This window comes from Piliocolobus tephrosceles, chromosome 8 (genome assembly GCF_002776525.5).
Source record: "Piliocolobus tephrosceles isolate RC106 chromosome 8, ASM277652v3, whole genome shotgun sequence".
Taxonomy (NCBI): domain Eukaryota; kingdom Metazoa; phylum Chordata; class Mammalia; order Primates; family Cercopithecidae; genus Piliocolobus; species Piliocolobus tephrosceles.
Window position 1 is genome coordinate 89,621,100 of NC_045441.1, and position 11,506 is coordinate 89,632,605.

Consider the following 11,506-nt stretch of genomic DNA (forward strand, 5'->3'; position numbering starts at 1 on the left):
GTTACTTTTTTTTTTTTTTTTTTTTTTTTTTTTGAGACAGAGTCTTACTCTGTCACCCTGGCCAGAGTGCAGTGGCACGATCCTGGCTCACTAAAACCTCTGCCTCCCAGGTTCAAGCGATTCTCGTGACTTAGCTTCCCGAGGAGCTGGGATTACAGGCTCACTCCACCGTGCCTGGCTAATTTTTGTATTTTTAGTAAAGACAGGCTTTTGCTATGTTGGCCAGGCTGGTCTCGAACTCCTGTCCTCAAATGATCCATCCACTTGTGCCTCCCAAAGTGCTGGGATTACAGGTGTGAGCCACCGTGCCCAGCCTAATACTATATTTTAATTTTAAATTTTATCAATTGATTCTCTGTTTTAAAATGTGAGTAAGTTCTCTTCCACTTTCTTTTTTCATTATTTTATTAATTGTCTGGATTTCATCTTCAAGTCCTTCCTCCCTCCCTGTCTCTTTCTCCCTTCCCTCCTCCCTCCTTTTTTCCTTTCTTTCCTTCTTTCTTTCACTCAGTCATTGCTGTATCCTCTGCCATAGTCTTATATATTTCAGAATGACTTTCTCTTATACATCAATATATCTTTCAGAGAGCTTATTTCTTTTTCTCCTGAATCCTTTTAAGAATGATTCCTGTATTCTTGAAGTATAATATTAAATGGGATATATCAGTGTATCAACTCATCAATATATCCAGGAATATAGGATGCTCTTTTGGTTCACAGATTTATTCTTCTGTTATTTTGGAGAAATAATTTGATATTTTAAAATAGATACTATTTTCTATTCTGCTGAACTTACTTTTTCTGAGAAACCATTAACCATATGATTGTTTTCTTCTCTATACCTCAATCTTTGTTCTCTACCTTTATTCTCTATGTTCTCCATATTATCTTCTTTCTTTCCTCTATGTCAATAATCTTAATTTCTATCTTATCTTATTTTTTTCCATGATGTTTGTACTTCATTAATAGTTTTAAAATGTGATTATTAGTGTCTTTAGATCGGGCATCTCCATTTTCATCTCATATATTGTCATCTCATTTTTAACCATGACTTTTTAACCATGACTTCTACATCCTCCATCCCTTCCTCTTCTCCTTCTCTCTGTTCTTAAGTTGTAGATTTGTGCCACATTATAGGATAAATACCTTCTCTAGAGTAGGATTAATTTTTATTCTTTTAATACAACCAAAGAAGCATAAGTTTCAGGACACCAGGAGACCAGAAGGCTGGTCAAAGCATTTTCTAATGCCATTTCACTCTTTATCCAAACCATATTATAAAACATCATCACATGTCCTCTGTGTGTGGGGGGGATTTTTGTTTGTTTGTTTGTTTGCTTGTTTTGTTCAAAGGCTCAAGCAGATCTGGAGCTGCCGCCCAACCTGCAAACATGGAGGATTTTGCCTCCATCTATGTATTTGCTTCAAAAGACAAAAACATAACAGACCTATAAAAGGTCAGATATAAGAGATAGCAATGGACCCACAATTAATGCAACCACCTGCTTTGAGACAACCTCAGTAAGCACGTCCTTTTTTCCTTTAGTAGCAAAGAACAAGCTGGTTCAATCTTTGAACAGAGAGAAACTTATAAAAAAAATTTCACAAGAATCACACTGTGAGGCCTGTGAAGTTAAGCATTCCAAGAAAGAAACAAGAAATGTGATGACTTGAGAACTTCAATTAGCAAGTTTTTAATTCCACTTTTCTCCCCAAGTGAGAAGGTGAAAAACAACAAATTTCACATATGCGGTGTGTTGAGATTTTAGGTCTGTAACAGAAGACTATGACCTATAAAAGTGAATTTCTCCCAGATAAAATTTGTCTCGCTATTCTATTTCATCATGATCATTAGTGTGATGAATTCTATTCACAACTACTATTGACTCCAAATAGCAAGAGAGAAATTTCCTTGACTCCCCCCCTTCCATGTTAGAATCTTCTTTTTCCTTCCCTCCCAGGTATGGTTTGAGAGATTGAGGAGTAGCTATCTACTTTTCTATGGCTTTAAAGGAAAGAGTGAGAGTTGCCTTATAGACAGATTTGCCACCTTATTTAACTAGGTTTTTTGCTCCCTCTTTTACCATTTGATTAAATGTTTTCTGTCAGTGTTCACTCAATCAAGCTGAGGTGCATGTTATTCCTATGAAAAGATATGCTAAGCTTTACATATGTCTCCTACTTCATCTTGGAACTCCAGTAATGGGGAGGCATGGCTGTTTTTCCTGATTCTACTGAAACTCTTGCATCTTCATAGTGATAAGCCAAGGTTGCCACTCTCAAAGGTTTATTTTGATTGATTTATTTATTTATTTTAAGATGGAGTCTCGCTCTGTCGCCCAGGCAGGAGTGCAGTGGCGTGATCTCGGCTCACTGCAAGCTTCGCCTCCCGGGTTCACGCCATTCTCCTGCCTCAGCCTCCTGAGTAGCTGGGACTACAGGTGCCCGCCACCACGCCCGGCTAATTTTTTGTATTTTTAGTAGAGACGGGGTTTCACTGTGTTACCCAGGATGGTCTGGATCTCCTGACCTCGTGATCCGCCCGCGTCGGTCTCCCAAAGGACTGGGATTACAGGCGTGAGCCACCATGCCAGGCCTATTTTGATTTTTTTCTAGGGCTGGCTACTCTCATTGTTCATCTACTTCCCTATGATGGGGGATTTAGTAATAATTCTTAGGGCTGCTTTGTCAATTCATTTCTCGTTTCCTGACAAGATTTTGTGATATTGTTGTACTCAAGAATGCTGCTAATTTGTACCTTACCAGAAACTGCCTTTTCATTCCTAGACATCTCTTCTTTGGATTTTCTGTTCAGAGACTATAGCCTATTCCTTGCTTTGTTAGTACTGATTAACATTTTCCTACATTTTAGTTTTTTTTCTGCTTACCCTCCCCCCGCCAAATTCTCTAGATATTGAAGAAGGGAGATCTTAAGATCTCTCATTTTCTCATTTTTATTTTAGAGATTCTTTACTTTCCTGTGAAGGTCCTTTTAAAAAAGAGAGCTTTTAACGGGCTTGTTTATGATTATGTAAAATGGTTAAGGAACCAGAACTGAATTTGCCCTGGCAAATTCAAAGAAACATAAAAGGTGAGATTTGTAGTTTCCCATCTGTCAAGAATGTATAAAGAAAATGTGAGTCAATTAGTATTAGGGTATATTCATGACACCAGACGTTTTATACCAAATCATTGAGAGGATAGTAGTGTTGCAGTTAAGAGAGCACATGTCATTTCTAAATATGAATGTTAAGAAGCCACGTGATGTTGACTAAATTCACTATTAAGTTTTCTATTTTGTTGATGGGTTTTATCAAAGTACCAGAATTTTTATTTATTATCTACTTTTTTTCTGTTCTCTACTTTATTAATTTTAGTGGACATCTTTATTATTTCCTTTCTTGTACTTTTGTTTTACTTTGTTGTTCCTTTCTAGATTTTGAGTTGGAATTTAAACCAATTGTACTTTTTATTTTTTATTGATAGCAGATAGAAGAATATGTGTATTTTCTAATCATTACTTGAAATGATATAGGAGTTTAAAGCTATTTATTTTCATGTGATCATTTCTTTAACTCTTACAGATTCTGATATATAGTGTTTTATTATCATTATTTTTCAGAGTATTTTTCCATTCACCCAAAAGTTGGTTAGTTGAAAGCCATTGAGCGTATTATCACATAATGTTGATAATAGCTTCATTTTATAGAACTCACTAATGTCGTCTTTGTAACTCAATATATGATCAATTTTTGAATATGTTCCATAGATGACTGAGAAAAAGGTATATTCGTTATTATCAGGGTATAGTGTTTGATATATATCCATGAGATCTACTTTATTGATTATAGTGTCTCAATATTTTATCTAGTTTTTTAGTTCACTTGCCTTGTCTTATAATGTTAATATCGCATTATTATCATCTTTACTCCTTGTTAAATCCTCTACATCCTTACATCTTACTTTGCAGTTTCAACTTTACATAAGTGGTACATGGATATTGATAAATGTTGTGTCTTCATTATGATTTATGAATTTCTATTTTCATACAATGTCTTTCTTTGTCTTGTTTCCTGCATTTTAGCCTGAATTCTGTTTTACCTGATAATAAGATCTCAACCTCTGCACTCTTATTGATTCCGTATGCCTGACATACTTGCCAATATCTGTGTTTTTTACTATTTGGAACAAAACTAGTTGTATTTCTTGTACATAGTATAGAACTAGGCTTTGCTTTATGAGCCAATCTGAAAAAAATTTTAAAATAGGCTAGCTAAAACTTACTCCTATTTAGTGATATAATAGATATGCTTGATCTCAACTCTGCATTTTATTTTATAATCATTGTATATATTATGTCATATTTATGATATTTCTCCACTTGACCTCTGAGTTTTTAAATTTTCTTTTGGAATTAAGAAATTTTTGTATCATTGTTCTAAAGGTGTTCCTTTTATTTATAGTTTTTATAATGTCTAACTCCTGTTTCTCTTACATGACCATTGACTACCTGGTTTGTTAGTTTTAAATGGCATCCTTTATTTCCTATTACCTATACAAAAATCAATTATCCCATTCTGCTTTCCTGTTTCTCTCTCCCTTCTTTATTCATTAATTTTTAGTTTCATACTTTATACTGTCAGAAATATAACATTTCCATACTATTCTTCCACTAACCTATGTACTGCTCAATCTTCATTCTATAATTAATTATATTGAATAATTACCATCAGTCCTTTTGCTGAAGTTTCTCTAGTTGTCTCTTGGATTTGATAAAATGCATCTTATGTACTTCTCAGAGAGTCAAACTTTATGAAGTATTCCCTGAGTTCTTTCATGCTGAAAATTATAGGCGTGATACTTGAAAGACAGTTTAGCTGGATATAAAATCTTTGACTTAGAGTTTCTTGAAAGTAAACCTCTCTCTACTGTGGACTAACTATCTGTAATCATTGGCTCATGAATTACTATTTAATTCTATCTAGAAGATTTGTATTTTAGTTTATAAAACACATAGAAGAGAATTTTGTCAGTTTTTGGGCTACAGTATTAATTCTTTGACAAAGGAAGAGAGTGAGGAGAGATATGTTATAGATATTTTTCCACATGTAAGGGTATATCTGGACTTACAAAATTTAAGTTAATTTAATCAAACAGTTGCTTAATCTAGAAAAGAATACATGTATCAGTTATATTCCCAAAATGTTACAAAATTAAATCAAAATGATCAAATAACTATAGCCTAATATTTTTACAACTTTATTCACAGTGTTTTGTTATTTCATTTCTTTCAAAAATTACTCAACTATACTCTATAACAGTGGTTCTCAAAATGTGGTTCACAGACCTCCATGGTTCCCCAAGACTTTTTAAGTTCATAAAGTCACAATTATTTTCAAAATACACTGAAATTATTTACCTTTTTCACTTGGTTGACATTTATATTGGTAGTGCAAAGTAATAGTGCACGAAAGTGCTAGGAACTTATTTCCAATTAAGGCAAAGGCAAGAAACTGTGCTAGTAGATACTTTATTTATTTACCAACATGTTCTTACAGGGAAAAATACGCCAGTTTCACTTAAGGGTATCCTCAATGAATCAGTTCAACTGTTTAAAAATCTAAATCCTTCAGTGCATTTCTTTCTAATATTCATGTGATTAAATAGGAAAAATTCTTAAAGCACTTATGACACATACCAAAATATAATGGTTGACTTAAGAAGTCTGAGGCTGCAGTGAGCCATGATCGGGCCACTGCACTTCAGCCTGAGAGACAGAGTGAGAACCTATCTCTAAAAGGAAAGAAAGAGGCGAGGTGCAGTGTGGCTCATGCCTGTAATCCCAGTGCTTTGGAGGGCCAAGCAGGAAGATTGCTTAAGGCCATGTGAGGCCAGCCTAGGCAACATAGCAAGACTCTATCTCTACAGAAGGAAGGAAGGAGAAAGAAAGAAAGGAAAGAGAGAGAAAGAAAGAGAATGCAGCTGTCCTCTATTAAGCCATGCACTAATGAAATTGTAAAAATATAAAACAGTACCTCTATTATTTTTTTGTTTTGGAAAATACGGTTATGTTCATTAAAACATTTTCATTAAAGCAGTTATTGTCATTTAATTTGATTAATAAATATTTTTAAATATCTACTTTGGAATTTTAATTAAAAATTAGAAATTTTATATTTCTAATATTGGTAGTTATCCACATAAACACATATTCTTTGAAGACCCTCAATTTCTTTGAGTGTAAAGAATTCCTGAGATGTTTGAGAATAAATTATCTAGAGCCATGTTTACAGACCTTCAATAGATTCCTATAGATCTAAAGGGAAAAACCAAATTCTTAACATGGCTCCAATTTACAATATGTTACAATCTCATAGGCATTTATTTCTCATGTTATGTTTCCTTTTGCTTCTCTCTGTTCCTTCTCATGTTATTGTTCTCATGAGATTTATTTCTCATGTTATTGTTCCTTCTCTCTGGAATGTCCTTCCTAATTCGTCTCACCTAATTAACTCTCATCCTTCTGGTTTCAGCTTAAGCAGCACCTCCCTAGACATCTGCTCCTTTGTTTTAGCCTCCGTTGAAACCATGCTTCTGTACTTCAGAACCTTTCCTCTTTTTATAGTTATATATTTATTGATGGAAATATTTGATTAATGGTTTTCTTCCCAATAGATAGAAAAACCATGAAACCAATAAGCACCAACGTTTTGGCTTATCATTATATTCACTCTTCCTAGCAGAGTGCTTAGCACAGAGTAGGATGGGAAATAAAATATTTGTTGGAGAATGAATAAGTGAATTAATACATGAATTGATATAGAGTCATATATCTTGATAGAGTCATATCTTTGTGAATTGATACAGTCATATCTATTACTTCTTTTGTCCTAAAAGTCTACAGTTGAGTAAAATTGATCTACATGCATTTCTCCATACCTCCCTTGTTACTAAGCTATCATTATATTTAACATACTTTGGGGTAAGCATCTGTACATTTATCAGTCTGCCCATAAGACTGTTCACTCTTTAAGGGCTTTAAGGGCATGGGACTTTATTTTATTCATATCTAAATAAATGAATGTGTGATAAATTTTGTGTATTTTATTCATCTGTGAATAAATTTATTCATCTGTGAATAAGTACACAGATGAATAAAATACAGTCATAAGATATTTAGCACTTAGGATGTCATAAGATATTTAGCACTTGATAAACAGTAAATGAATGTATGAATGAATTATTGAACTAAACAGTTCATATATGGCATTACATACTTCTTTACATTTTTATTAAATTCTCCCAGCTAAAACTCAGGTAATGGGAGAAATCAAGATTGCATTGAAGAAGGAAATGAAGACAGATGGTGAACAACTAATAGTTGAAATTCTCCAATGCAGAAATATTACATACAAATTTAAGTCTCCTGATCATCTACCAGGTATCTAATTTTATTATAGTCATCAGTATATCTAGAATTTTTTTAGGGATGTGTCTTATATATTCTGGAAAATGTTAACTAAAATTTGAACTATACACCAAATAGGTCAGAAAAAAGAACTGATTAACATATGTAACAAGTTGTTTTCTTTCAGTTTTTAGCTAGATATTTTAACATATGCATTAGAGTGTTATATTCATTAGACAACAGAAGGACAAATTTAAATTGCTAAGAAAATAGATTTATCAGCTAGATGTGGTCGCTCCTGCCTGTAGTCCCCACTATGTAGAAGGCTAAAGTCAAAAGATCACTTGAGCCCAGTAGTTTGAGGTTAAGTGAGCTATCTGGCCACTGCATTCCAGACTGGTGACAGAGTAAGACCCTGTCTCAAAAAAAAAAAAAAAAAAATAGGCATATCTTTTAATCATTTTATGTTGTCTGAAACAAATTGTTTACAATGCTGGCTTTGTACAAAATGTAGGAAGAACTCTCAGTATACAGTTATAATTCTTTCAATAGAAATTTATATGATTGATGGAATTTAATAGGCTGAATTCTTATTTTCAGATTTATATGTGAAAATATATGTGATGAATATTTCTACCCAAAAAAAGGTGATCAAGAAAAAAACAAGAGTATGCAGACATGATCGAGAGCCTTCATTCAATGAAACTTTTCGATTCAGTCTAAGTCCTGCAGGACATTCTCTTCAGGTAAACTCTGTATTATGTAGTTGATATGTAAAACTTCTCATTCATGTTGTATTTATTTTTATTCCATTATTCAATATTTATATACTGATCATACACTATATGACATTTGAGAAGTTAATTATTTTTTAGCAGTATCTCCCCAGGAGTCTTTTAGAATTCCACAGCCCATTCACCTCATACAATCAGCTGCCAAGCCTTCTCTACTCTGTCTGCAGAGTTTATTTTACATAGATTCCTCTTATTTCCATGCTCACTGCCACTAAACCTTTTTGGGTCCCCATCTTTGTTATTCAAATCATTTCATCTGTTTACCTGGCCAATTGTAATTTATGTCTTATCCCTTTAGTTCATTTCATCACAGCACTGCCAGAGTTACCTTTTAAAACCCTAGTTAGTTTACATTAAAGTTGTTAGTTTACATTAAAGGTCTTCAATTATCTTGAATCATTATCTTGAATCATTCAGAGTCCTCCAAAGTGAGTTTTAATTGGATTGACTTAGTCTCAGCTCCTTGGACACTTTTCCACTCAATACTCCAGTCACAACAGACTCTCTTCAGGTCATGTTAAGCCTCCAATCCTTTGCTCATATTTTTCCGCCCTTCAAAGCTCCCTTTTCCAACTCCCACCATCTATCACAATACTCCACATCTTTCATCTCTCCTTACTGATGACCCTGGGTATAATTCATCATACTGTATTCACAAAACATTTTGCTTCTATTATTAGGCTACCAATTCCAGTCTGTCTTATAACAACAATATCTGTACTTATCTGTCACTGCTTCTATGCTACCAGTTTCTCTAGGGCAAGGCCTAATTTTCATTGCCTACAGCCTACACAATGCTTTGCACATAGTAGGTCTTCAGGAGATATAGAGACAAGGAATGAAAGTAGAAATGGGGGAATGAGAAAAGAGAAAAAAATGTAGGAAGAAACCATGGTACAGGAAATTAAAGGTTTGAATTAGAGACAAAGATAAAAGATATTACAAAGCAAAAATATATTGAGAAGATTAACTGATATTAGACTAGAAAGGAATAAAGAAACAATGACACTCTGAAGTCTGTGTCAACAAATGTATTATTTCACAGAGATTACGTAGCCAGGGGATTTGGAATAGAGAAAGATCAAAAGTTTTTCTGAAATGAATTTGATAAGAAGGCAGAGATTCAAGTGAAAATAAACAATGTCATTTGAAATCCCTGAATCAGAAATCAGAAGAGACAGTCATATCTGGAAGTACAAATTTTGAAGTCAGAAGCATAAAAGTTAAGTTTTAGCCAGGAATAAGGGTAAATTATATAACCAAAGGAGATTCTGAAGAGAAAAAGGAATACAATTACAAGGATTAATGCTTAGCTCCATTGAATGCTCTCTACCTTTCCTTCAACTCATCTTTAAAATGAAAAAAAAAAATTCTTTAGTTTGAGACCCTTGTGATAAGTTCTGCATATGACTTCAAAAAATAGTTTGGAAGTACATACTGTAGTAAAATCATCAGAAAATTTAATACTAAATAAAAGCAATGCCCTGTGAAGTTATATTTATTTATTCAGAATTCAGATAATCTTTTATTTGATTTGGCTTTGTGTAAACTAGTAAAAAATTATTTGGCAAAGTTATTTTGTGAAACTTTCCATCAATTTAAGCATAAACTTAGAATTAGCTGGTTATACATTTCTTACCTAGTATTCTCATTTTCTTCAGAATGTGTCTTTGCCTTTGCAGAATAATACAAATGTTGATGTGAATTAATTTATATTACATGCAAATCTTTTGAGAACACCTTGATTATTAGTTCTCCTGCAAGTATATCTGCTACTTCTACTCAGCATCACCCTCTTTTGTGCTATGTTTTTTGATGATTAAGTGTTCTTAAAAGAGGTTGAAAACTGTACACATATGTATGTATATAAATTAAATATGTTTATTTTTGACTGTTTTTTCTAGATTTTACTTTTCTCCAATGGAGGGAAGTTTATGAAAAAGACCTTGATTGGTGAAGCCTGTATCTGGCTTGACAAAGTGGATCTCAGAAAAAGAATAGTCAATTGGCACAAACTTTTGGTCAGTCCTACTCAAACGCATTGAAGAAACATGTCTTCTCAGGGTATAGAAACTGCTCTAAATAGCCTCACATCAAGACTACATTTGGAAACTAAGCTAAGTTTTGAAAGGCAAACGTAAGAATGGGAACAACAGGCAAAAACATGCTTAACACCTTGTACATTTATTGTTGTGTATCACACAAAGATATTCAATTGAAAAAGTTCACATATTGAAAATAAAAAGGAATGGAGTTCTGAGACCTTGAATTTCCCATGGCTGTGAAGAGAAACTGTGAAACAAATTTTGATTACTTAAGGCAAAAATCTTTGAGCAGAGTTGAGCTATAGCTTAAGACAGAGGCTCAAAGATTAATGTGGTTTCCATATAGCACAAAGGTAACTCTTTATGCAAAGAAGCCTTGGTTGAAAGGAAAGAACTGATGTGACAAATCTCAGTTTTCAAAACTTCAAAAATCTTCCTTCATCATCTTCTATTCAGACAACCAGATGCTTTCAGATTCGGACATAAGATATGCCTACAATATGTGTCCAGGACTGGAAGTGAGGTGGCTACTTTCTTAGGGAAAATGGAACAGGAGATGTACAAATTATGCCTTTTAGGCCATATCTTACCAGTTTTCTCTCTGTCTAAATGTTACAAGGGTATACAACACTGACTTTGGAATCCATGTGGTAAAAGCACATTTGTTTCAGTGTAACTTGAAATAATGTAGAGTGAAGATAATACTAGGTAAAAATAAAGTTGAATTTATCTAGAAATAAAACTGTGACTGGCTAACAAAGAAGAATGTTGTCCCATAAAATATTGGAATTTTTGTTGAAACCATCAAAATCTTCATAATTTACCATTAAGCCAAGACATCTTCAATCTATGTACCAAAGGACCTAGAGTAAACTGATATGTTCTAGGAAGCATGATAACTTACTCTTTGTGAAACTGCAAATAAATGTATTATCCTGCACATTTCCTTTCTCTTGCGTAATGCATTGACAGAGAAGGAAAATTCTTTCTCTGGCAAATGAACTATATTAATCTTGTGATACTGATTAATTAAATGGATATCATTTCCTCATTTCATAATATTTTACCCTTTTTTTCCCTTAATGAGTTAATTCATTTACTGATTGTATCATGAAAACATGACACTAAATGAGTTCTCTCTAGTGCTCTATTTTCTTACTTTAGTGACAATATCACAGTGATCAAGTTCATCAATGTTGGTAAAATATGTGAAAAGTCAACATTTACCTGAGATTAAAATATACTTTGAGCTATTATAA

At 33.3% G+C, this 11,506-nt stretch overlaps 1 protein-coding gene across 1 annotated transcript in view; it reads left to right on the plus strand.

Moving 5' to 3' along the window:
* Nucleotides 1-10,247, plus strand: part of PCLO (piccolo presynaptic cytomatrix protein) — a 398,423-nt gene extending 388,176 nt beyond the window's left edge. Inside the window, exons 23-25 of the mRNA XM_023226631.1 lie at nt 7,307-7,441; nt 8,009-8,154; nt 10,107-10,247. Of these exons, the coding sequence (XP_023082399.1) occupies nt 7,307-7,441; nt 8,009-8,154; nt 10,107-10,247 (422 nt within the window). The remainder of the gene's footprint in view (nt 1-7,306; nt 7,442-8,008; nt 8,155-10,106) is intronic.
* The last annotated feature ends 1,259 nt before the right edge of the window (nt 10,248-11,506 follow it).